General features: G+C 44.5%; 1 protein-coding gene across 1 annotated transcript; it reads left to right on the top strand.

Moving 5' to 3' along the window:
• The first annotated feature begins 1146 nt into the window (after positions 1–1146).
• Positions 1147–9794, top strand: CYP1B1 (cytochrome P450 family 1 subfamily B member 1). Its single transcript, XM_060026793.1, has 3 exons — positions 1147–1530; positions 2108–3151; positions 6000–9794. The coding sequence occupies exons 2-3, from the start codon at positions 2109–2111 to the stop codon at positions 6586–6588; spliced, it is 1632 nt and encodes a 543-aa protein (XP_059882776.1). The 5' UTR covers positions 1147–1530; position 2108; the 3' UTR covers positions 6589–9794.
• The last annotated feature ends 16611 nt before the right edge of the window (positions 9795–26405 follow it).

Genomic DNA, 26405 nt, shown 5'->3' on the forward strand with positions numbered 1-26405 from the left:
AGCCCAGATCCGGCCTTCGGGTGGCGGCCCGGGCGGGCGCGGCTGTGCGTGCGCCGCGGAGGGTGGTGGCGGTCCGCGCCCCGCCCTCGGCCGCCGCCCCCGCCGCTGCCTCGGCGTGTCAGGTGCCGTGAGAAGCGCCGAGGGACATGAGTGGAGCCGACTTTCCAGAAGCGGCGCACGCAAGGCACAGCTCCGCACGCAAGGGGGAGGCGACAGCAGAAGAGATTTTTCAACCCAATAAAGTTCGCAGGCGCGCGGAGATTGGCCTCCTCCTCTTCTACCCCCCACCCCCCGCCTCCTCCCTCCAGGAATCTTCAGAGTGCCCTCCCTCCCCTCCTCTCTCCAGTGTTCGTCCCAGCTTGGCTCCCCCGCCGGGCGCCAAGGCCTCCGACGCGGCCAGCGTTGCCCCGCGCTCTCCAGTGGGCGGCGCCACCTGGAGGAGTTTCTACTAGGGAAACCTTGGGGCCAGCTGCGGTGCGCCAGCGCTAGCTGGCCTTTGTGTGCCAAGGACACTCTGGGCCCCGGGGCGGGGGAGCGGCGTCCTTCAGGGATTCTCGATCTCGCCGTGGTCATGTCAAAACTGACATGACCGGCCGATTTGCTTGCGAGAATGTTAAAATAAAAATAAAACAATTCGGGATGCAGTAAGGCAAACCTCTACCACAACCGAACTTGCTTTTCCAAACTGACAGGTTTCCTTTCCCGGTTCTGGCGCCCAAGCATCTCGAGCGGTTTTCTCTCGGGGAAGGACGCTCAAGCCACCGAGAGGGAAGGGAGGTCGTACCCTCGGGGCGTGGAGGCGCTCCCACCGAGAGCGCAGGGAGGTGCTCAGGCACCGGGGAAACTGTGCGGCCTCGATCTGGGGTGACTGCGAGGAAGAGTGGTTTTTGGGCAAACGAAAAGTTCACACCGCTGCTTCCAGGAAAGCCGCCAGCTACTGCGCCAAGGCCGTCGGGGCGCTCCGGGGCCGCCTCGCGTGACTACCTGCGCGCGCGGCGACCCAAGCTGCAGTCCGAGAGGCTTGGACTGTCCCGGCGCGCCCCGCCCCCCGCAAGCCCCGCCCCCGTCAGGTCCCGCTGCCTCCTCCCCAACACAGACCTTAAAAAAGAGAGAAGCGGGATGGCGCGTTTTGACTCTCCCTAGTGACTGTGCAAACGGGCCACGCCTGTGCGACGCCAGCTGTCAGAGTCGTGCGGGGGGCGTGGGGGCTGGGAATTGACTCTGTTCATCGACCGCAGTCTCAATCCCCACGCCCTGAGAAAACCCTGACTTTGCCGAGGCCCAGGTGCAGCGGGGCTCTGCAAAGAAGACACCTTTCTCCGCCCCCATCCCAATCCAAGCGCCTCTGGCTCTGACGACGCCTAGAGACTCCAGAGTGGGCGCTAAAGTTCCCAGACCTGGCAACAGGTGTCTAGGGCGGGCCTCCGACTTCCTGGAGACACTTAGGTTGCGGTCTTGAATCCCACAAAGGCCCCAATCCGTCCTCGGAGCCGGCCGTCTGGCGCTGCTGGAAACCGCGCCGCCTTGCAGGTCAGTCTGTCAGCGGAGCCGCGTTCCTGCGGCCTCTTGTGATGGGTTCTCGCAGATCAGGGGTGACGGGGGGCGCAGGGGCCGGGGTGGTAGGCACTTAGAGGGAACTGAGCGCCACAGCCTTGATGCACTCTTCCTCGCAGTCACCCCAGATCGAGGCCGCACAGTTTCCCCGGGACACAGCCTAAGCACCTCCCTGCGCTCTCGGTGGGAGCGCCTCCACGCCCCGAGCGTACGACCTCCCTTCCCTCTCGCTGGCTTGAGCGTCCTTCCCCGAGAGAAAAGTCATCAAGGCCTTGAATTGCAGGAACCGTTACGCGGCTGGGGCGGGGTCGGGGGGAGTCTGGGTCACAGAGAGGTAGAAACACGACCCTTCCCTTCGCTTTTGGGGAATAGGTTTAGAATGGCAAGAGGAGTCTTCAGCGGCGTCTCCAGTGAGCTAGCCCTGACCTGACCTACGCACGACCCCCTCCCTACCCAACAGTGCACGGTAGCCCGAGGCCGGGGGTAGGGGCGTAGGGCGCCCGCCCCTTTCTCTGCCTACCTGAGTGTCACGCCTTCGCCCTTCTCTCCCCAGCATGGCCACCAGCCTCAGCCCGGACGATCATCTGCCGCCTATCCCTCTGTCGGCCCAGCAGACCATGCTCCTGTTGCTGCTCTCGGTACTGGCCGCGGTGCACGTGGGCCAGTGGCTGTTGAGGCAGCGGCGGCGGCAGCCGGGGTCCGCGCCCCCGGGTCCCTTCGCTTGGCCGCTGATCGGAAATGCGGCGTCAATGGGCCCGGCGCCTCACGTCTCGTTCGCACGCCTGGCGCGGCGCTACGGCGACGTCTTCCAGATCCGCCTGGGCAGCTGCCCGGTGGTGGTGCTGAACGGCGAGCGCGCCATCCGCCAGGCCCTGGTGCAGCAGGGCGCCGCGTTCGCCGACCGGCCGCCCTTCGCCTCTTTCCGCGTGGTGTCTGGTGGCCGCAGCCTGGCTTTCGGCCAGTATTCGGAGAGCTGGAAGGCGCAGCGGCGCGCGGCGTACAGCACGATGCGAGCCTTCTCCACGCGCCAGCCGCGCGGCCGCCGGGTGCTCGAGGGCCACGTGCTGGGCGAGGCGCGGGAGTTGGTGGAGCTGCTGGTGCGCGGCAGCGCGGGCGGCGCCTTTCTCGACCCGCGGCCGCTGACCGTGGTGGCCGTGGCCAACGTCATGAGCGCCGTGTGCTTCGGCTGCCGCTACAGCCACGACGACGCCGAGTTCCGAGAGCTGCTCAGCCACAACGAGGAGTTCGGGCGCACGGTGGGCGCGGGCAGCCTGGTGGACGTGCTGCCCTGGCTGCAGCGCTTCCCCAACCCTGTGCGCACTGCCTTCCGTGAATTCGAGACGCTCAATCGCAACTTCAGCAGCTTCGTCCTAGACAAGTTCCTGAGGCACCGTGAAAGCCTTCGGCCCGGGGCCGCTCCCCGCGACATGATGGACGCCTTCATGCTCTCGGCAGGAAAGGAAGCTGCCGCGGGCTCTGGCGACGGCGGCGCGCGGCTGGACGAAGAGTACGTGCCGGCCACCGTCACAGACATCTTCGGCGCCAGCCAGGATACTCTCTCCACCGCGCTGCAGTGGCTGCTCGTCTTCTTCACCAGGTAAAGCCTCCAGGAGGCTTGGGATGGCCTTCCTCCCCTCCTCTGTAAAAGGCAGAATGGAATTAGAATATGCTGAGGTCGCGACTAGCGCGCAGGGAGGGTTTGGGGTTTCGCTCCAGGTCCCAACCTCCCAAATCTGAGACCGCGTCCGGAAAGCGCGACTCAGGAAGGCGCGGTGCTGGCCGAGATGGGCGCGCACGCCCGCCCCACCCAGCGGCGCCCGGAAGGCTCCGCATCTCTGATCTTGTCGCTACCGGCTCCGAGGGGGGGCAAATTTGTGTGAAACCCCTTGGAAAAGCAAGAGTTGTTTTTCAGTGCCCGCTGATCATCCCCGATCTCCTGCACTGGCACAGGAGAAGCAAATTTGGAACGGTTCCGAAGGAAAGGGCAGCGCAGTAAAAAAAAAAAAAAGTTAAATAAACACAGCAGCCTAATCTGCTCGGCCCGTCTTCAGCGCGGATCGGAAGCCGCCCGGCCCTGGAGCCAAAAGCCAACCTCTCGTCAGGGCTTTGTACACCGGCAAAGGTAGCGATTGGCGGTCGGGCCTCACGGACTGCTAATCCGAAACTTCGGGAAAGCGGCCAGAAACCAGCGGATTGTGCTGGGTTTCTAAACCCGCCGCGCTAGAAGTGTCAGTGTAAAGAATGGGAGAAGCAGTAACTGTACCGAGCGCAGAGCGGCATCTAGAAAGGCAAACTGGGTATTCGGGAGGCACCTGCAGCCCTCTAGGATCCTTGGGCTCGGCTCGGTTAGTTGGACCCCAGTCGCGGACCTCTGCTAAATTTGTACACGCACGAATTAAACAGGTCCCCGGTATCCCCAGATTGAGCAAATAAAAAATAAAATTTACATAGGACATAGTTATATTAAAAGATTAGCCGCTGTTTATCTGAAATTCACGTCTAACTGGGCAGCCTGTATTTTATCTGGCAACCTTACCCCAGGGGTAAATGTCTCATTCAAGGCAACTCTTGATTGCCTTGAGAGACCAGAAATCCTGGTTGTGCAATTTCTTGGCGCACAGGAAAGCGATAGGAGAAGCTGAATTTGCTGGCCCCCTAGAAACTGGAAGGTAAAAACAACTTCTTTTGTTGTTAGAATCCACTGCATTAGAATCCTATATTTCCTTATGTACTGTACAACTGCTTTTCACAAATCCTTCTTCTTTTTTTTCTTTCTTTCTTTTTTTTGGTTATATTTAAAATCACTTTTCAGTATTAATATCATGGAAACATATGGGGGAGGGGCAGAAATCGAATAAAGAGAAGTCAATAATAACAGGTCAGGAAGAAGACAATTCCAGAATGGGATCAATAAGTCCTTTGCATCCCCAGATAAGCATGTTATCTTTTGAAACAGCCTTTCTTTTTTTCACTAGAAACCGAATTGTAAATCGTTCTCCGGGTACCCCAATTGGGCAGCAAAAAGAAGTAAAACAATTTTGGGATCACTTTCAATTCGGTATAGCTAATGAGTCCTTTTTTCTTCTTTTTAGTGAAAAAATACGACAGGGGTTGGCAAATTACATTACCTGTTTTTGTATGTAAGTCTTATGGAAATACAGCTATGCCCATTCATTCTTGTGTGGTCTATGGCCGCTTTCACACTACAGCACAAGGCAGAGTTGGATAGTTGGGAGGCAGAGGGTTTGATCCACAAATCCTAAAATATATACTATCTGGCCCTTTATGAAAAAGTTTGCAGACCCCTGAAGTATGAAGCTAAAGAGGCGATTTTTAAAATCACCCATAATTTCACCACGTGTGCTTAATTTTTTTTTTTCAGATTCGCAAGAATTATTTACAAATGTTTTGACTTCTGACATTTCCACTCACTGTAGTGGACATTTCCCTGTCTTTTAAACTTGATTTTAGTAATTTTTTATGGCTACATAACATTTTGCCATAGTAACGGATTGTTATGTACAATCATTTCTTGTGTTTTAATGTTGATTGCATTTTTAAAATTTCAGCTATTGTGGTTATGTTTTTGTACCTGCTAAGTTATTTCCTGAAAACACATTTCTAGATCACTGGGTTTTAAAAGGGTGGGGAGGAGTTACCCTTATAGATCTTGCTTTGTTTTCCGAAAGGATTGTACTAGTTTTATTGGCAACAGTGAATAAGTATTACAATCTGTACCGTAATCTCGTGAACATTGGGGATTTGCTTTTAAATTTAGAAGATATGCAGCTTTATCTCTCGGGATACCAATTATCTTTGTATAAAATGAGAACAGTGTGTCTGCTGGAATTGTCTAGGGAGATGAGGAGAAAAGAAGAACTCACTTTGAGGGTTACATTTTAATTTTTGTGGACCCCGGGCCTTTTGCCTTTGTAGACATCTTACTCAATAAAAATTTTTTAAATTAAATTTTATGACTACATTGGTATAAAGATTAATATATTAAAATTATATATTGAAACATTCTCGTTGACCTAAAAGTTTATTTTCTTCTGATAAGAAATGAATTTTCATGAGTCCCTCAAAAGTGCTGTGGGTCCTAGGCACTGTCCCTGCTGTGCCCCATGGAGAAGTCGACCTTATCCATTGTTGTGCTTTTTCAGGCTGAGAAAACTTAGACCTTTTTTTGACTTATGATGGGAAAGAGAGCTTGAGCCATGGGAGACTTATTACAGGAAATATAACAAACTCCATCCTGTAATGCAGTGATAAATTAGGAAACCATTTTAGATTTTTTTTTTTGCTGGAAATCTTAATTCAGTTTCTGATTCAGATAGCCAGTTTAAAGAAGAGTGGTATTAAAATAAATTGTAATGGGCTTTCTAGATGAAAGAAGAATTAGTGTTCCTGACTTATTTTCTCTCTCTGCATTAAAAACCAAACAGGTATCCGGAAGTGCAGGCTCGGGTACAGGCAGAACTGGATCAAGTGGTGGGTAGGGACCGGCTGCCCTGCCTAGACGACCAACCACACCTGCCCTACGTCATGGCCTTCCTTTATGAAGCCATGCGCTTCTCCAGCTTTGTGCCCGTCACCATTCCTCATGCCACCACGGCCAACGCTTCTGTCTTGGGCTACCACATCCCCAAGGACACGGTGGTTTTTGTTAACCAGTGGTCCGTGAATCATGACCCAGTGAAATGGTCTAACCCAGAAGACTTTGATCCAGCCCGATTCTTGGACAAGGATGGCTTCATCAATAAGGACCTGGCCAGCAGTGTGATGATTTTTTCAGTGGGCAAACGGCGGTGCATTGGGGAAGAGATTTCCAAGACGCAGCTGTTTCTCTTCATCTCCATCCTAGCTCATGAGTGCAATTTCAGGGCCAATCCAGACGAGCCTTCGAAAATGGATTTTAATTACGGCCTGACCATTAAACCCAAGTCATTTAAAATCAATGTCACTCTCAGAGAGTCCATGGAGCTCCTTGATAGTGCTGTCCAGAAGTTACAAGCTGAGGAAGACTGCCAGTGAGAAGCCAGAGGCAAGCAGAAATTTTATAAGTACACAAGTCTTGGGGGATGGAGAGTAAAATTAAGGTTTGCTTTTCTTTTTCCTAGCTCCTCTGTGCCACTTTCTCAATTAGCCTCTAAAGTGAGCATAAACCAACTGACCCGCAGATGATGTGCTTTGTACACATGTCCTCAGAATGGCATCTCATGAGCAGTGGGCTGTGTAGGAGCTCCAGGAGATATTTTGAGTCAAAGAATTAAAGGACCCGAAGAATTTTTATACATATATTGAATGTTGGTAATCATAATTTCTTGAGGGAGCATTCTTTGGAGTTAAAACACACATGTGCATATATACAGAACTACCTAATAAAGAGGCATATTAGTAACCATGCCTTGTCGGGTGGGATCCAAGACGGATGTTCTGTGTGCTGAAGTCTGCTCCATCGAAAACCGTATTAAGCAAAGTTTCAGGAAATACTGTTGAATATGCAAAGGCAAATAATTTCAGTGTAAGACATGTGATTTGGGGTGATAAGGGAAAAAGTAAAGACCAGAAATTCCCTTCTCACCTTTCCAATAAAATAGCTTGGTTAGGCTCTAATATCTATGGATGGATTTATCTTTTTGCCAACTGATGGGCTTCCTGTTACTTTTCTGGATGAGTCATAAAGTTATTTGCTTGGAAAGAAATTGATAGCAGTTGATTTAGTGGGTTTCAGTGATTTCATGAATTTTAAAGTGTAAATTGTAAAAAATTCCAAGCTGAAGTCATACTGCTCTTGGTTGCCAAAGTACAGAATTTCAATCATGAGAAAAAAAGTTACCAGCTTAGCTAAGCTTTAAGTTGTGTGATTGTAATGTACTGACTTCAGTAAATCTCATAGGTTAAAAAGTCACCAAGTAGTGTTCAATATGGGTACATATATTACATAATTATTCAGAAGCAATATGTATTAGTTATTTTATTATTAAACAGTATTAATTATTTTGGTCAAGAAAGGGTTGAAAAGTGTCTTTTATAATGTCACAGCAAATAGAAAAGTACAACTAATTTAACCAATTTTGGTCCAAATACATGGTATGAACTTGATTAAATCAACTGTTTTTGACATCATGGAAAGCAAGTTGAAGCAAAGTCTCTTCTCTCATCCAAAATTTGAATGAAAAATCTCAAAATTAGATCTGCAAAATGTGTTCCTTATCACTTTACAACATGCTTATTAAAATTATATTCACAATACAGAATCTTTTTTGAAATTGATCTAGTTAATATGTTTTAATTCCAAACTCTTGACATGCTTAAATTTTAATTTTATTTTAAACCCATTCTGATTATTGAGTTCTAGGAAGTTACTGGAAATCTGACCATTAGCCTGTGAAAGGCAGAGATCGAAGCTGTGTCTGCCTGGGGAATAATGAAAAAATGCAATGAATTATCTGCATGTTCTTTATTAAATAACAAGGGGGGAATTCCCATTATAATGGACCTAGTTTCTCTTTTAAATGATTTTCAAAAAATAGCATTGGTGTTTGTATTTTGGAAAGTCAGAATCAGTCTTGGGAGATTGTTTGGAGGACTGCATTGCATTTCAGTGGAGCCAGTCAGATCAGCTGTGCTATTGAAGATGGCCAACCCAGCGAGCAGTCACTTTGGTAACTGTGAAAACATAAAGCTTGAACAAAATCTATATGTTCAGTTTATGTAAATAACCTGAAAACCTTTTTAAAAAAGTGATGGAAGATTAACAATGTACAAAGTGAAGTTTGGAGTTTTAAGTTTTTTGCTCGCAAACGTCCAAAAGAAGTTGTGCAGTGTCCTAAAAGCTTACTGCTTGTTACATTTCATTAAACTTTTAGGAAACTTTTTATCAAAATTATAAAGGGAGGAGTGTATGATGGTTGCGGGGTCTGGTAAGAGAAAGGAGTGGAAAATAAAAAGAAAAGGAAGAAAGATGGTTAGACATTCTCCTACTCCTTCAAAATTAATTAGTTTGAAGTATGAATATTTAGAAGAAAGATGTTCCACGTGCCAGTGTTGAATCCCAAGTAGATTTTTAAAAATCTACAACATAGCAACTCTATTTTATAATTTGGAATTTTTATTAATAAAAATTTTATATAATTTTAATTAATAAAATCTCACAGCTGTACCTCTTGAATATGAAAACACTGTGCCAGTATTTTTAAAGGCACTAAAGTCAACTGTGGAAATCAGGCTTACCCAATACATTTCAATTTGGGGGGTACTGGCTATTTCAAAACATTGTTACCCACCCTTCCCTGCACCCCACCCCCTGCAGGGCTGAGACAGTAATCTGGCGTTGCCCTAGCCTGCTTACTCTGAGAGATGGTGTGGCAGCAAAAGGAATCATGTACCAATCTGGATGCCTTCTTAAGTCAACCGGGTCCAGATGTGCTGTAGCCGGTTTTTATGTCCGTAGGCTCGGTTCATCTGGCACTTTCGGCAGTGGGCTGAGGTAGAAGAAACTAAGGTGGGAGATTTCCTGGTTTGTTTAATATGTTTGTAACCCAGTTAAAGGAAGGAAAGCAAAACCAAAAACAAACAAATAAAAATAACCAAATTCGGGGGCTACCGTAATCAGGTTACTAGCTTGATCAGAAAATCTAATATTATTTCTGCCAGAGAAAGAATGTACTTGCTGGTCACCATTTTACTCAGAACATCTAATCCAGGTTATTACAATAGTTAAAGTATATTGTTTATTAAATGCTTCATTTATATATTAAAGCTTTGACTTTGTAAGGAAACTGCTTTTTTTCCAAAACAAGAGGAAGATGTCTCAGGTTTGTTTTGTGGATTATCTAAAAGCTTTCATGTCTCAGAACTTAGCCTTTACCTGTGAAATGCTATTATGGCCTTAATATTTTCATATCACATCTATATTAGATCAAATAGTTGCACAGCATTATGTATTAATTTGTATGTTTTTTAGCTATGACACAACTTTGTAATACAAAGGTATACTTTAGTAGATGTTTATAATTCAAGGATAACTTCTTATTTAACCTTTTCTTGTTTTTGTATTTTATCATGTATGCTTTCCATCTGTACATAGCAACTGTAATACATAGTTGTAACCGAAATAGATTTAGGGGACACAGCATTAATATGTGGCTTTTACTGTTTGATATGCCAAATTTAAAAAATTCTACCCCTGTAATTACCTGTAATAGGACACCATTACCAAAATAATAAAAATCACTTTCATAATCTTGTTAGGAAGTTTTACTTTATGTTATAGCAAATACAGTCTAATGTATTTATTTATTTCAACTACTATTTATAAGTGCTTGACTTAAAATGTTGCATTGTAAATATTTTCTTTGGCCATTCTACATTTTAGGCAGCTTGCCTTTTTCTTTTAAATAGGCTTTCGACATCCAGTCTCCTACCAAATTCTTGATTTCTCCTTATTTTTTAAAATTGAAATACAGTTGGCTTACTATATTATATTAGTTTTAGGTGTACAGCGTAGTACATAGATTCAATATCTTTATAGATTATGCTCCATTTAAAGTTATTACAAAATAATAGCTATATTGCCTGTGTTGTACAATATATCCTTGTAGCTTATTTATTTTATACATAGTAGTTTGTACCTCTTAATCCCCAACCCCTATTTTGCCCTTCCCCCCCTTCCTTCTCCCCACTGGTAACCACTAGTTTGTTCTCTGTATCTGTGAGTCTGTTTCTGTTTTGTTATATACATTCAGTTGTTTTATTTTTTAGATTCCACATATAAGTGGTAACATTTTTGAATTTATAAGAACCAACTCAGAAGTTAAATTTCAGTGGCAAACACCTGGCAAAGTGGCAATTAATTTCTAATTTTGAGAGATTGAATAGGTTGAGATTTTAAGATTCTGACCTTATATTTCTGCTTCATCTAAAAAATGCAGGACATATTCTTCCCCCTCAGCAGCACACCAGTCCTTTTCCTTGAGTATTTCATTCATTCGTTTTTTTTCTTTTGACAGGAAAGCTTTTGTTTTTAATTTGGTTGGTAAACATTTATTCATTCATTTTGTAAGGGACGTGTGCCTTAATTAATAAGTGCCGTTAATGTCCAATAAAATAGAATGGGTGAGAGTATTCTTTAATACACTATGTGGAATTATTTTTCTGCTGACATTTTTAACCTGGTAACAGACTTGACTTCCCAGAGCCCCTGCTGGCACTCCCAAGCTTTCACTGCCCCACCCTCACAGATGGCAGGGCCGTGCAGTAATCTGGGGCTGCCCCTTATTTCTTCCAGAGTTTAGCTCCCATTATTGTGAAATCAGGAAAAGTAATTGTAAAGTATAATTGCACACAGTGTCATTGATCCTTTGACTTGAGAACATCATTTTGGAAGCCGAAAGGTATAGTTAGGAATTGGTTTAAGAGAATACTCACTTGTTTTCCAGATGTCCTAACTTAGGATCTTGGAAATGGTCATAAAGGTTCAGGGTGAATGAAACAAATATTTTCGTAGGAAAAATATTTTTTAACAAAATTGTAATTGGGGTCAGGTGTTTGCAAAAATGTCAAGCAGAGTTGAATTCCACCCAATCAATCTGGTAGAATATAAGACTAGAATGCAGGGTGGGGAATGAATGCAGCTTTGGACATAAAACAGGTGTGAGTGTTGCAAACTCATAGAGATTGTTTCTATAACCTCAAAATCGGTCAGTTTTCCTGCACAAGTGCTACAGAAGTTTTGGCTGTTAACTTGCCCTTATTTTGGTTTAGTGACTCACATACTCTCTGCTCTCAAGTTTTGATCTATTAGTTATAATTCTCGGAGAAGGGAGGAGAAAGAAAAGAAATTAATATATTCAAATATATTTGGAAGCAATTATTTTTAATGGGAAAGATTGGAGGAAAATACTCTAGTTTAAACAGGTAGGGGCAAGCTATGGGTAACCAACAGCTTTGTTTGTAGCTCCTTTATTCACTCACACAGAGGCTACGTGGTCTTCAGTAACACTTTTCAACAGGGGCCAAGTATGAGGGGAAGAAATGAAACTCAGATATGTTTTAAACTAATACTGTGCTTCATCACCCTGCTAAGCACGTGAATGCATCATCACACAACAGTCCTGTGAGGGAGGCAGTAATGTCACGGGCCAAAGTTCTACGTTGAAAAGTGTCAGTGTCTGGATGTTCCCTGGAGATGAACTGACTCCAAAGCCTGCTGTCTTTGGACTAGAGAGCTTGTCACTTACCAAGCTGCCCATGTTTGGGTATACAGGCTAGTCCGTCTGTTTTTCAATTCCTGTGATCCCTGGAGTTTCAGCAGCAGTGCCCCTGCTTTGTCTCGGCCACATGCCACAATGACAGTGTGAAGTGCTAGGAAGACTCACAATACTCCTTCCGTCTGAGAGAAGCATCCTCAAGCAAGGCAAAAAGAAGGGTGTGTGTGTCATGCTTTGTTTTTATAATATTAAAACTTCTCTCCCATAATCTGTGAGCCAGGAATTTTTGCCTGAAGGCCATCCATAAGTTGGACCGGATGCCTGATTTGAGAACCCTCTCTGATAGGAGTGGAGGAGTGCACCACACTGGATATTGGCTCATGTGACTAATCAGAACCTTTCCTGCTCTCAGAGACCTTGAATAGGATTAAATAGGATACTCTCAGGCCAGAGAGAGAGAGTGCGCAAAACCAAGGCATGAATGAGTCAGGTGTGTTGACGGGAAGCCTACCTTCGAAAACAGTGTGACTGGAGCTACTGGAACTGGTTTCGGACCACTTGAGATCCCTTTCGGTGATAGAAAGGCTACATAAGCTAACCAACTAAATATATTATGTTAAATAAACAGCACACTATTACACAAATTATGCAATATTCCAGCACGCACCTAACAGCCCCTGAGAGCCCGGCAGGTCAGGGGTTAGGAGTCGCTCCACCAGCCTGCAAAATCTTCCAGCTTTTTTAAAAGATTTTTAATTCTGCTTTTATTACTATTTGCCTACTTTTGTTTCTTTCCCTCTCCATCTCAATACTGCCTAATGTGTACTTTTTTGGTACGCGTTTCAACGTAATGTGTATGATTGTTTTGTATACATGTTTTTTTTTTTAATTTTATTTATTTTTGGCTGCTTTGGGTCTTTGCTGCTGCATGCGTGCTTTCCTTAGCTGTGGCGAGCGGGGGCTACTCTTTGCTGTGGTCCCCCCGCCCCCCCGTTCACATTTCACTGCTGCTCGCCTTAAGTAGGCACCTTGGGTCTTCCACTGCCCTTCCCAGCAATCACCCTTTCAATTTAAGCCTCTGCAGTTCCCACAGCCCCCAGGCAGATCCAGTTGGCACTCTGCTTTCCTAGCACTTGGCATTGACATTGAGGGAGAAAGTGGGGAAACAGGCTGGATAAAGCAGTGAGAGAATAAGGCTGAATTTTCACTGTCGTGTTTTCCAATGTGGTTTCCAGAAACTTATTGCAGTAAAAAGCAGGGTGAGCCTGTCTGCCACTTAGTTTTAATTCCTAACTTCAAGAGATGGTTCTGGAAACTGCTATGGAAGCTTGGTTAATATAAACCACCACCAACAAAAAACTGTTCTCCTTCCTCATTGCCCCACCAGGCTCATTTTTTTTGTGACAGTGTGCCAGGCAGTTCAGCTCATGATACAGACTTGCCGTTTGGCTCTGCAGAGTTTAGCACCTTTTTCACTTTCTTTGCCCAAACTTCCCATCACCTCCCTGTAGTCAGAGCTCAGGTTTCATCTTAATAAAGCCTGCCTGGAGCTCTCTGTTTAATACTCAGCCTGGCCCCTTCCCCAGGCACTCTCAACTCCCTTACGTTGCTCTTCTTCTTCTTCTGTTTTTTTTTCATAGGACTTATCTCCTGTTAATATCACATAAAATTAATCTTTTAATTTCATTCATGGTTCATGGTTTATTGTCTCTCTTCGCGAGATCCCACTTCCCGGGGTGTCAATGCGGCAGGGGTGGGCATCTCTATGTTGCTTGGCAAGTGGAATATCCAATCAGCCTGCTGCATGTCCTACCCAACAGCCCCAACAAATGATTTGCACTATATTTTAAAGTCAGATGGTGTGATCACTGCCTAAATAAGCCACTCACAAAAAGAAATTACTTATTGTCCTATAGACCTGAGCTACCCAATAAGGTAGCCATTAGTCCCGTGTGGCAATTTAAGTTTAAATTGAATAAGATTAAATAAAATTAAAAGTTCAGTTCCTCACTTACACCAGCCGTATTTCTGGAGCTCAGTAGCCACATGTGGCTAGTGGCTACTGTTGTGGACAGTGCAGATGAAAAACACTTTCATCCGAGCAGAAAGTTCTATTGGACAGCACTGCTATAGATGAATCAGTTTGTCAACTTAATGGATTTTTACTTTTACTCAATATTTAGTATCTACACTGAGCAAGGCACCGTGATAGCTGTGCAGGGAAGATTCAGAAACCTTGCTTCCTTCAGCAAGTGGGTCTGAAGATAAATATAATATGAAGATACGTATCAAGAGCCTTGAGAAGAGACAGATAAAGTGCTGCAGAAATTCAAAGGAAGGAGAGATTTGTATTTTCCAGTTCAAGGGAGAAAATCAAGGAAAGCTTCTCGGAGGAGGTGAGTCTGAAACAGAAAAGTGCCTATAACCTCAGTTCTGAAGCACAACACACTCAACACCTCAAGACAGATAAAGGAGAGAACCTGTACCAAGTAATATTCTGGTGGAAAAGTTAACTCCAAACAAGGAGATTAACGGCTATGCTTCCATGGCTTTGGAGTTCTGCTTTTACTTCTCACTCACCTTCACTTTGGGACAACTAGTCCCCACATCTGCAGAAATACAGACTTCTGGTCCTGACATCCTCTGCTTGTGCAGAGCTGAGAAAAGCTGGTGGGGCTACCAAAATTTCGATGGTTGCTTCTCTAATCCTTCCCTTCTGTCTGGAAATTCCAATCCAAGAGAATCTTCTCCTAACGCTGCTTATCCTTGTAGGACAAAGCTTGACATCTTCACCTAAAGAGTTATATTAAGGGATGATGAATGATTGAATGTGAATTTCAGACCCCTGAGATTCTCCACCTGGGCTCATGTATCCCTTCCCCTGAGCCCATAGGGGCTGACTCATATTAACCTGACCTTCACCCATAGTTGGAGAACCCAGTACTCTCAGTGGAAAATAAACTCAGGTCGAAGAAACAACGCACATGAGGAGCACAGTTATTGTCATAGAAAGACATTAAGTTGCTGAGAGCTAGTGCTTGGTGGCTTTCCAGTGCCACCAATACAGGTTCAGTATCTTTTGAGCGCTTGTTCTGATGCTGTTCAGATAGTCTCAGTGGGCTCTATTGGCCACTGGTCATCTTGGTAGACGACTCTTCCATGGTTCACAGCAGAGATCAGCAAACTATGGCCCATGGGCCAAATCGGGCCCACTGCCTGTTTTTGTGCAGCTATGCGAGCTATGAATGGGTTCTACATTTTTTTTTAATGGTTGGCAAAAATCAGAAGACTGATATTTTGTGATACATGAACATTTTATGATATTCAAATTTCAGTATCCAGAAATAAAGTTATGTAGGAGCACAACCATATTTATTTATTTACTTAATGTCTATGGGGCTTTCCTGTTACAACGGCAGAGCTGAGCAGTTGTGACAGAGACCACACGGCCTGCAAAATGGAAAATATTTACTATCTGGCCCTTTACAAGAAAAGTTTGCTAACCCTGGTCTATACCCTCAGCTTCTCAAGGCACTGACTAATAATGACAATAATCTCCTCATGCTTCTCTAGCACTCGTGGTTGACAAAGCCCTTCCCCATGTCCCTTTCCTTGAGTCCTCCTGGGCTGTGCCAGGGCCCTGGCAGGCTGACGCTGCCTCACAGAGGGACGCAAACCCACAAAACCAAAACCCTAAGTGAGGTCATTAGGAAGCAGAAGCAGGTCAGAGGCATTTTTCACAAAGGCATTATTCCCGATTGTTTGAAAAATGGGGGCGTTTTCTCATAGACTAGAGAACACAGCAGTTAAATTCAGTCAAAATTCAGACCCACACAGTGTACTAACATCACTAAAACAAAACTGAAAAACAGATTGTGTTTTTCACAGAAGCTGAAGTCTTTGCTGAATTATTTTCTCCTTCCTGAACCATTGGGTCTCTGTAATTTTATATTGTTTGAGGGTGTACCATAGTTTCACAATTCTTATACATAGCCTAAGAAAATGCAACAATCAAATAAACAAATTCATCCTCATACAGTCACAGGAGATACTCTGAGACATGTTTTTGAAGAGTTCTTAAATGCAGAGCACAGTAATTCAAGTATAATTTCACGTACATTCAGGTCAGCCAAATCACCATTTATTCAGCAACCGATTTATGTTTCTTAAACATTGTTAAGCACCGTTAGACTGTTAAAAAATAAAACTGTTATAAAAACAAACACATTTCCTGATTCAGAGGCATTCATCTTCTCTTTGAGGAGAAACACTCAACTCCCCTAACACAGCATGACAGATGCTGTAACAGACATACGTGTCAAGCACCATGGGAATAAAGATTAGGACATACCTGATTCTTCTAGAGAACGTGGGGAGATGAGGATCACGAAAGGTTCCACAGAAGAGGTGCCATGTGAGCTGGGCCTAGGCAGGTGCTTAGGGGTTGACCAGAGAGACACAGAACTGGGGAGGAGAGATGAGAAGATCCTGGACAAGGCACTGAGGTGCGGAAGGGCGTGGCCGTCTGCCTTGGTCCTGCTGGAACCCCGTGCACAGTCCAGCGCTGGCATCTCATAGCTGCTCAGTAGCTATCAGTTGAATGAATGAATATGATGTGCTTGGGGGTGGCGATAATCCAGGAAGAGCAGGGGAGTATGTGTATGGACACTCAATAACATGCTACTGGGGTACCATTCTAGGGACTAGACGAGATTGACTTTTAGTTTAATATTTCCGATGTCTGTGGGTATATAAACGGCATTTCTTGGAGTCCTTGGAAATAGCTTGTACTCTTTCTTTAGCAGCATTGCTGAAGCTCTCTCCTGCTCTGATAGACAACGTGCACGTGTTTGACATTCCTGTGAAACCTCCAAAACTTCCCAGGACATTTAAGCTAACTGTATTGAAATACCCAACGGTTAATGATACGTCATAGTGGCCACTTGTTGTTGAATGTTTGGTCTTAGGTAAGACAGGCTGTGGGTCTTTGGCAACTGTATTTGGAAGGCAAGATTTTTTCTCTCACTAAAAAAAGCATATCTCAGTTCATGGGATAACGTTAAATCAATCACTCTCATTTATTTTTAAGGGACATTATTTGTAATTGTCGGCTCTTTATTTTTGGTAACAAATGACTTTCAGTCTCACAATGAATTAAGATACAAGAACTGGGATTAAGAAGCACTGCTTTGAGCTACAACAGTGCCTTGACGTTTGCAGATTTGGCGAGCATGGAGTTAGTGACTTGGGATCCATCCGATTTTACTGAGGCACAAATTCGAAGCCCGTGGATAACAAAGCCAGAGTGTGGGCGTGAATCCAAAGTAGCGTTAATGTTTTCTACTTGACTTCAGAGACCCTGTAATTCTTAAGGACTGATTTTTTTTTTTTTTAAGTCTGTAGAAAATGAACCCAGAAAACCCAGCAACTTTTGGCTATGGCAGTAAAAAGAGAAAGAAGTCGTTCGACAAAGACGGATCTTTAGGTAGGTTTGTAAATACCTATGGAGAATCATTAAGAATATGAAGCTCACTGAAAATTTTCATATCCACTTGACTGCCTCGTAAGGAGGGAATTCAAAGTCCCACCACCATTCACAAACGCCCCCAGACATATCCCTATTGTATATGAAGAGTTGACTGTACCTTGAGCACTCCCCCTGCAATTTTGATTTTGCATGAAAGGACTGGCAAATCAAAGATAAACATCAAACCAGACTCAGTCTAATGGCATAAATTCTGGGTTAATGAAGCCTGAGCTAATGAGGTTTCATGCCCTCAAGTAAGTCTTAATCCTTGTCACCGGTGTTGGTGATGTCTTTCCTGAAGAGGCTGGTTCCTGGGGCCAAGCCAGCCTCACGAGGTCATGTTACAATGTGTTCTCCCCTCTCCACAACTCCGATTCTGGCATTTAGAAATCATGTGCCATTCACAACACTTTCCAGGTAATTTTTCCAGGTGGAAGGTTCTCAAAAGCAAAGGATTACCCAAGAGCCTTCTTTGTATGCTGCTTCGCTCTCTCATTTCCTTCTCAACCACAGGGGGTGGCACAACTTGAGTTCCAAAGTTCAGTGAATGTCTCTTGTAGCCAGGAAGCTAGACGCGGGTTAAGGATTACTATTCAATTTTGAATTGTGATGTTTCTGTTAGAGCACATCAGGAGGAAACCATAAATAAAACCCGTAGGAAAAATCACCCCACATTATATAAGAACTCATTTCAATTTCTTAAGCTCATGTCTTTTAAGCAATACCTTGCCTTCACAGAGTGCTCCCAACTTTTTAAGGTCTTTTTATTTTTATTGCCTGATTTTCGATTTATATAGATCCTACAGCTAATAACATAAATCATCATAATTCAATAAAATTGAATGTTATTACACCAATTCAGTAGATGAGGAGGTTAAAGTAATCACTCAGAGCCATACTCTGAAATGGTCCTTTGTTCTTACATTAAGAAATATATGTGGAGTTCATGCAGAATCATGGTTTCTCTCAATTCCAAGTTCTTAGTGACATGACCAGGAGCTCTGTTAGAAACTGAGCCATGATAGGATATCCAGGCCAGCTCTTCTGCCCAACTAAAGACTAGATTGCATCCCAGGCAGGCAGGGCAGAAGCACGATGGACTTTTTAAGGCTCCACAAAAACATCTGCAATCTGAAAATAATGTGCTGGGCTGGTTATATTGCTGGCTTTTTCAGGAATATTCAAGGAGAATCAGAAAGGTTGAGGCTATGTGAGGGGTTACATGTTAGGAGGTATATGGTAGAGGGAGGTATTTTTTCAAAGTAGGCGATACTTAGGCATGTGTGTTTGCTGGACATGATGGTCCAACAGGGAGCGAGGAAAGGGTGAGGCGGGGCAGAAAGGAACTGACCGTAGGGGTCACTCCCTGACAAGGCACCGGGGGTGGGATGCACGGCCATGTATTAAAACTAATTGTTGTCTTCTGATTTTTGCCAACCATTGAGCGACCTCAGGCTGCCAACTCATAGCTTTGTACTTGCCCCAGAATCTTAAGTTGCAATGGATTTGGTGCCAATAAAGCCCCCTTTCCCCATCGCCTCTGTGGGTTGGCCAGGGTGTAGTCTAGATGTTTCTACTACTTGCTTCGTATGCAGATCAGCCCCAGAGGTAGCAACTTTCACTTGGAAGGATTTATAGCTACCCAGTGGTTCTATCGTTTGTTATTTTTCCCATCTGTGTAGACTCCAAACTTGAGTCATCAGTTTTGTCTTCACAGCTGGAGCTCAGTTTCAGGCTTTTATAAATCAGTTCTGAGCCTTCTCGGTACTTCATTCCTTCTTAGTGCTGAATAGCATTCCATTGTATAGATATACCATATTTTGTTTATTCATTCACCAGTTGATGAACAACTGGATTGTTTCCACTGTTAACCTCTTATAGATACTGCTGCTATGGACATTCCCATAGAAGTTGATGTGTGGACACCTTTATATAAACCTATTTTTAAATAGGTATTTGCTTTTCTAGAGCACTTTATTTATTCATGTGGACTTAAGTTACCATCTGATGTCATTTCCTTTCAGTCTGAAGGACTTCTTTTAATATTTCTTGCAAGAAAGATCAGACAGCAATAAATTCTCTCTGTCTTTGTTTAACTGGGAATGTATTTCACCTTCATTTTTGAAGAATAGTTTTCTGGATATAGAATTGTTGGTTAACAGTTTTTCCATCTAGGACTTTGGCTAGGTCATCCCACTTCCTTCTGGCCTGTATTCTTTCATATGAGGAATCTGAGATTCATCGTTGTTCCTCTGTATGTAATGAGTCTTTTTCTTCATGCTGCTTTCAAGATTTTTCTCTTTGTTTTCGGTTTTTAATGGTTTGACCAGGATGTGCTTAGGTGTGGATTTCTTTGTGTTTACCTTGAGCTTTTTTAAAAAAATTAATCTATTTATTTATTTATTTTTGGCTGCATTGGGTCTTTGTTGCTGCACGAAGGCTTTCTCTAGTTGCGGCAAGCAGGGGCTACTCTTTGTTGCAGTGTGCAGGCTTCTCATTGCTGTGGCTTCTCTTGTTGTGGAGCATGGGCTCTAGGCACGCGGGCTTCAGTAGTTGTGGCTCACAGGCTCTAGAGCACAGGTTCAGTAGTTGTGGCACACAGGCTTATCGATCCGCGGCATGTGGGATCTTCCCGGACCAGGGCTTGAACCTGTGTCCCCTGCATTGGCTTGTGGATTCTTAACCACTGCGCCACCGGGAAAGTCTCTACCTTGAGCTTTTTAGATGTGTAGATTAATGTTTTTCATCAAATTGTGAACATTTCTGGCCATTATTTCTTCAAATAATTTCCCCCTTTTTCTGTTGCTGATATTTCTGCTTAATTAAAAAATATATTATTCTTATTTTTATGCTTAAGCTTGGTTTCCTTGGGGTTTTCCCTGTGACAACATAATGTAGTGGTCATACAATGATGCGTTAGATGCTGTGCTCAAATACTTTGGGTCAGACAATCTTATATCCTTTGCTGGTAGGAATGCAAAATGGTGCAGCCACTTCAGAAGACAGTTCATCAGTTTCTTATCAAACTGCCTTCTTAACCACGTGATCAGCAACAACATGCCTAGCTGTTTATCCAAATGAGTTGAAAACATTTTTTAAAAATAAATTTATTTATATTTTATTTTTGGCTGCATTGGGTCTTCGTTGCTGCCCGTGGACTTTCTCTTGTTGTGGCTCGCGGGCTCTAGGTGCTTGGGCTTCAGTAGTTGTGGCGCACGGGCTTAGTTGCTCCGCGGCATGTGGCATCTTCCTGGACCGGGGCTCGAACCTGTGTCTCCTGCACTGGCAGGCAGATTCTTAACCAGTGAGCTACCAGGAAAGTCCAAAAACTTATGTCTACATAAAAACCTGCACACGAGTATTGATAGCAGCTTTACTCACAATTGCCAAAGTGAGAAAATGCATGTAAATGGCTTACTGCAAGGCCAACTACAAAAGGCATATAAATAGTGGACGCTATTATTATTCTATTGTTATTATTCTCTGGTATTATAATTTGTTCCATTTTCCACCTTAAGTCTTCTAGACTTGGACAAATTACTTAATATCTCTAAACCTCTGTATTTTTTAACAAGTAAAATGGGACTATTAACATTTTCTTGCATTTTTGTGAAAATTAAGTAATGTAGTAAGAAATTAATATACATAAAAATGCTCATTATGAAGCTTGGGACATAGTATGTAATCGTAGTGGTCACACTAGCTGTGTGACTTCAACCAGTCTGTTCATTAGCACAGAATACTAATACCTCTCTCACAACAGTAAAGCATAAGATCATACAGGCCTAGTGAGTTTAATGAGTGGTTCAAGGTCACATGGCTGGTTATTAATGGGCCAGAGCTCAAGCCTAGACCTAGATTATAGGTGTTCAAAAATGATGCCTATTAATTATAGCTATTATTTCTCTCCCTCTCTCTTCCCACCCACCCCCACCTGAATCTCACACACACACACACACACACACACACACACACACACACACACACACACACAAACACACACACACAGTCATTCATATGCAGTGAAAAAACTAGATCCCGAATCTTACTACCAGCTTGCCTTCTCATCCCTGGGCTTTAGGCCTGGCATTCTCTGTCTTCCCAGCCCACATAGCCTTTCCCCCAAATTGAAACTGCTTCTTGGGAATTCCCTGGTGGTGCAGTGGTTAGGACTTGGCACTTTCACTGCGGTGGCCTGGGTTCAATCTCTGGCTGGGGAACTAAGATCCTGCAAGCTGCACGGCGTGGCCAAAAAAAAAAAAAAAAAAAAAAAAAAAAGAGAGAAACAGGAAAAAGAGAGAAAAAAAAAGCCTGCTTCTTTCTGTTTGTCCACTGGGTACCAGAGCCCAGGGGTCTTCCTCCTGCTTGGAACATTATTCTGCAGTGAAAAGAGGGGAGCCTGCCCGGGAGGACGGTAGGATGGTCCAGCAGAGAGACAGAGATGCTAATGAGTGGGAGGAGGGGGCAAGCAGGGATTGCAGTGTGTATGATCAGACACTGTGCTGCGCACCCTCATGTCCCTTGTTCCATTTAATCCTCACAGCAAGGCCTGATCTTTAGCATCCTGGGGCAGATGGTGACACTGGAGACGTTAAGGCCATGGGGAGGCAGGACCAGCCCAGCATCCCTTCTTGCTGTTCTTCCTGAGCCCTCAGGGAACCCACGGTTGAGATGCAGACACAGGATGATTTTCTGGTAAGGAAGGAAGAGGAATCTTCCCTCATCTGGCCTCAAACCTAATTCCTCCCTGAGTGGAGGCCGGACCTTCTAGTTACAAATAGGAGTGAAAGGGAGGGTGAATGTTTCCAGCAAAATGGAAATAATACATCAGAGGAGCAGGGTGTGTAGATAGGAGGGACTATGCCTCTTAGTAAAGGAAGTCGGGGCTTCCAACAAAGAAGTAAGGAAATGCAGTGCCCCCAGGGGTGCTCAAGAAAAACTTGAAAGACTGCATGTCAGCCTCCATCCATGGCCAATCAATGAACTTTGAAACCAGACAGGCCTGAGTTAAAATCAAAGTTCTGTGATTCTCTAGCTGTGTGAGCTTAGGCCAGTTAATTAGCCTCTCTGGGCAATAGTTTTCTCATTTGTAAAATAAGAAAAATCCCAATGACTAAAATCCTAAAAAGGCAGCTCTAAAGTGAAGATTGTCCTTTGCAAGATTAAAATCATATATATGAAGTATTGAATAGCATCTGGCTTTTAATGGTTGCTTACAAAGTATAATTATTTTCATCATCAGGAAACTCAAGTCAAAGCTGAGCACAAAGGAACTCCACGCCCTATTTGGCATCTAGGGGGCTTACCTTAACGGGAAACATGGGCCTGGCCCTCCTAGTGCTGAGAAGGGGCAGAACCTCTCAGGGCAGGGCTGGTATGAGAGATGCCAAGAAATGTCCTTAGGTGTGGACTCCAGATCAGGGGACACCAAGGTGCCTCTTCTCCTACCTGTCCATGATGTACCCGTTGGTCCCAACCCTATGGGCTTCTGAGAAGCACCCAGTGTAATCAACTCACCTTCCATACTGATTCCAGAAGACTTTTACTGGGTGCCTGCTATGTGGCAGGTTTTATTCTATCGATAGATGCTGTGGATACAAAGATGTGTGGCTTCTACTTGGCTGTACCACAGCTCAGGAAGATGAAAGGACACATATCCTGTCCCCAAACGCTGAGGCTCTTACACTAAAGGCTCAGACGGCCCCGCGGCGCAGACAGTGGTAACCAGCCCTGCACCATGCAGGAGACGGTCCTGAATTTCCTAGAAAACAGTGTATACAACACGGGTTTCAGTTTTCTCCTTGGCTCTTTCCCCCAGGTACCAAGACCACTGAAGTGGTAACATGGAACTCAGCTTATTTGATTGTTGGGAGAAACAGAAAACACCCCAAGGGAGAGAAGGGCAGAGAGCCTTGTGCAAAGAAAGACTAGAATTAGCAGCCACCTTGCCTCACCCGATGCTCCTGGCGCTGCTGACGGGTGCCCGCCACTAACACGAGACCCTCCAGTTGCAAGTCCCCAAGGTCCTCCCCTGGGCTTGGGAGGGTCCAACTGGGGGAAGAAATGGAAGAAGGAGAAGAAGGGGTCGAGTGAGAGTAGAGATGGGAAGAGGGAAGGGAGGCAGGGAGAGTCCTGGACCATCAGGCTTGCAAGAAAGTCAACAACTGCCAGGTTCCAGAGGCTTCTGAAGCTTACAAACACCTGAAAGTATTGCATTTTTATATTTTCTTAAAACTCTCATTCTCTCACCATCTCCTGAAAGTGCTGGACATGATCCTCAGCTGGGGTGGTCACTAGCCCTGTCACGTTGTGTGAGATATTTAACCTCAGGGCACTTGTGTCTCATCACCTGTAAAATGGGCATAATGACCCTGTGGGAGGATTAAAAGAGCCAGGGGGTGCAAAGAATTTCACACCGTATCTTCTGCGAGCAGTTTGTGGGATTTCATCCTTGAGTTTCTGCCAAGCTCTCCAGACCCAATGGGAAACAGAAAATACCACCAGATAAAAAATGTGAATTCAGGAAAGTCTCACCCGGGTTGGGAACTATGTTGTAAGACCCAGTGAAGCCAAGAAAACTGGCACGTGTTCACCATTCAGTGTGTGTGCAGCACAGCATTGGGGCAATAAAACATGTGTAGGAATGAAAGACAGCTCCTCTCCCAGGACTTACGAGACGTTCCTTGGATGCTGCCATGCACTTCTGGGATTCTGGGCAGGGAGCTCATGGTGGGGCCTGCTCTGGAGACAGTCATTAAACAACCAGAATCGTCAGCCAGCACTTATCAGATTCTTATATGTGAGCAGTATCAGTGGCGCTGCAGGGATGTGGGGAGAGAAAGCAATGTGGAAACGTCTAGGCAAGATATAGAGCCAGAAGATTCTCTGTCCCTCCAGGAGGGAAGCTGAGAGATATTCTCCATTTCTACATGCTCGTTATTTTAAGCACATTTATTTCATCTTCATAACAAAATCCTGCAGAGTAGGAATTTTTATCACCATTTTACAACAAAGAAACTAGGGCTCAGAGAGCTTAAGTCACTTGCCCAAGTTCAGGCACATAGTAAGGTCTGGATTTGAATGAGTCTGAATCCAGGATTTTTTTCTCTCTCCTGCCACCTTTCCCAAAAGCCTACATTTCTGGGAAATAAATGAACTCTAGTGATAAAGCAGTGCCTTTTCCATGTGCTGTGTGCTTGACCCTTTCCTACTCTTTCTCTAGAAATAGATAATAAAGCCACCAGAATCCCTGAGGCAGCCCTGGTTGTCCTTGCACTGCGGTCAGCACAGTGGATTTTTTGCCTAGTTGCTTTCCCTTCAGACTTTTGCAGAAAGAACACCGCATGTGTCAGCTCAGTAGAGCACATCTTTCTGGCTCTGTTTTCTCCCCACAGGAACCTGACAGTCTGTGTGTGTGTGTGTGTGTGTTATCAGACCGCTAAAGAGTTACATATGTCAGCACAGAACAGCGCTTTGATGTGCGCTCCGCATCCAGGAAAGCCCTCGCTCCTGCCCTGTTCTGGCTTGAGCTCCGTGTCTTTCATCAAGTTCCATGGTACGCCTTGCTGCCTGCCAAGATCAAGGCAAATGAAGCAGGGGGCTCTCAGGGTAAACGCTCCTTCCCAGGACCTGCATTTGGACAGCAGCAAGATGCTGATTACTCCATGGCTCTTAACCTTAACTTCCTTTGGGGGAGGGTATCTGGATTCTTGCTGGGTATACATAGTCTGTGGCTCCTTTGGAAATAAGAGGTGACAACAGCGAGGTGAGTGCGTGTTACAAGACTCAACTCAAAGTGAACAATCACCTCTGATCAAAGTTTGCAAAGTATACCCACACGTGTCATTTTACGTCCTTCTTATGTGAACCCTATGAGCTGGGCACAGCAGATCAAGATCACACAGGAGCCACACTGGGCTCCTGGTGTGGATGTCTTGCAGGTGATGGATGGTCCAGGATGACATATCAGATCTCTCCGTGATGAGATCTCCATGGTTGTCTAGCATAGGCACCTCTTCATCTTCAAGTTGGTTCCATCGACAAGGGTCCCCTGGGTGTGTGCCCAGCTAGGCTATTCTCTCCCTCCCTTTTCCTCTCTTTTTCTACTTATCCTTTTATTATTATTATTATTATTATTTTTGCAGTATGCCGCCTCTCACTGTTGTGGCCTCTCCCGTTGTGGAGCACAGGCTCCGGACGTGCAGGCTCAGCAGCCATGGCTCACGGGCCCAGCCGCTCCGCGGCATGTGGGATCTTCCCGGACCAGGGCACGAACCCATGTCCCCTGCATCGGCAGGCAGACTCTCAACCACTGCGCCACCAGGGAAGCCCTATAAGTTTTTTAATATTCAACATATGAGTGAAATAATATGGTATTTGTCTTTCTCTTATTTCACTTAGCATAAAACCCTCAAGGTCCATCCATGCTGCCACAGATGGCAAGATTTCATCTTTTTTTTTTTTTTTATGGCTGAGTAGTATTGCATTACATATATCTCATGTCTTCTTTATCCATTCATCTGTTGATGGCCAGGGGTTCATTTTTGAATGATCCATTTTACACACCACCTTTATCACATATTAAATTTGCATGTGTATTTGGATGTATTTATGATATTTATATTCTGTTTCACTGATCTGTACATCTATTTATTCACAATACCACTTTAATTATTATAGATTTATAGTACATTTTTTCACATCTGGGTGGTACAGTTGCCCTTCCTTACTTGACTTTTTCAGAATTTCCACAAGGATGCTTGCTGTTTGTTTTTCCATTTGAATCTTAGAACACAATAAAGAATCTTTTTAGTACTTTAATTGGAATTACACTAACCTTATAGATTGAGGAACTTTTGCTAACTTTTAGTATGCTGTCTTCTTAGTCAAAATACACTATGTCTTTCTATTTGTTCAAACCCTTGGAATTCTTAGATTTCTGCTTATCAGGCATGAAACTTAGGTTTACTGCTAGAGTTTTGATTTTGTTTTGTGATTATGGTAAAGGAGGTACTACTTTCTATTACACCTTCTAACTGGCTGTTATTTATATTTGTAGTGGTTAGTGATTTCTACACATTAATCTTTTACTGCACTATCTCAGTAAATTC

The sequence above is a fragment of the Delphinus delphis genome, chromosome 12 (assembly GCF_949987515.2).
Source record: "Delphinus delphis chromosome 12, mDelDel1.2, whole genome shotgun sequence".
Taxonomy (NCBI): Eukaryota; Metazoa; Chordata; class Mammalia; order Artiodactyla; family Delphinidae; genus Delphinus; species Delphinus delphis.

Coding starts and splice junctions, on each gene's coding strand:
- CYP1B1 (XM_060026793.1), top strand. CDS start 2,109: ATGGCCACCAGCCTCAGCCCGGACGATCATCTGCCGCCTATCCCTCTG. Junction 3,152..5,999: donor CTGCTCGTCTTCTTCACCAG/GTAAAGCCTCCA, acceptor AAAACCAAACAG/GTATCCGGAAGTGCAGGCTC.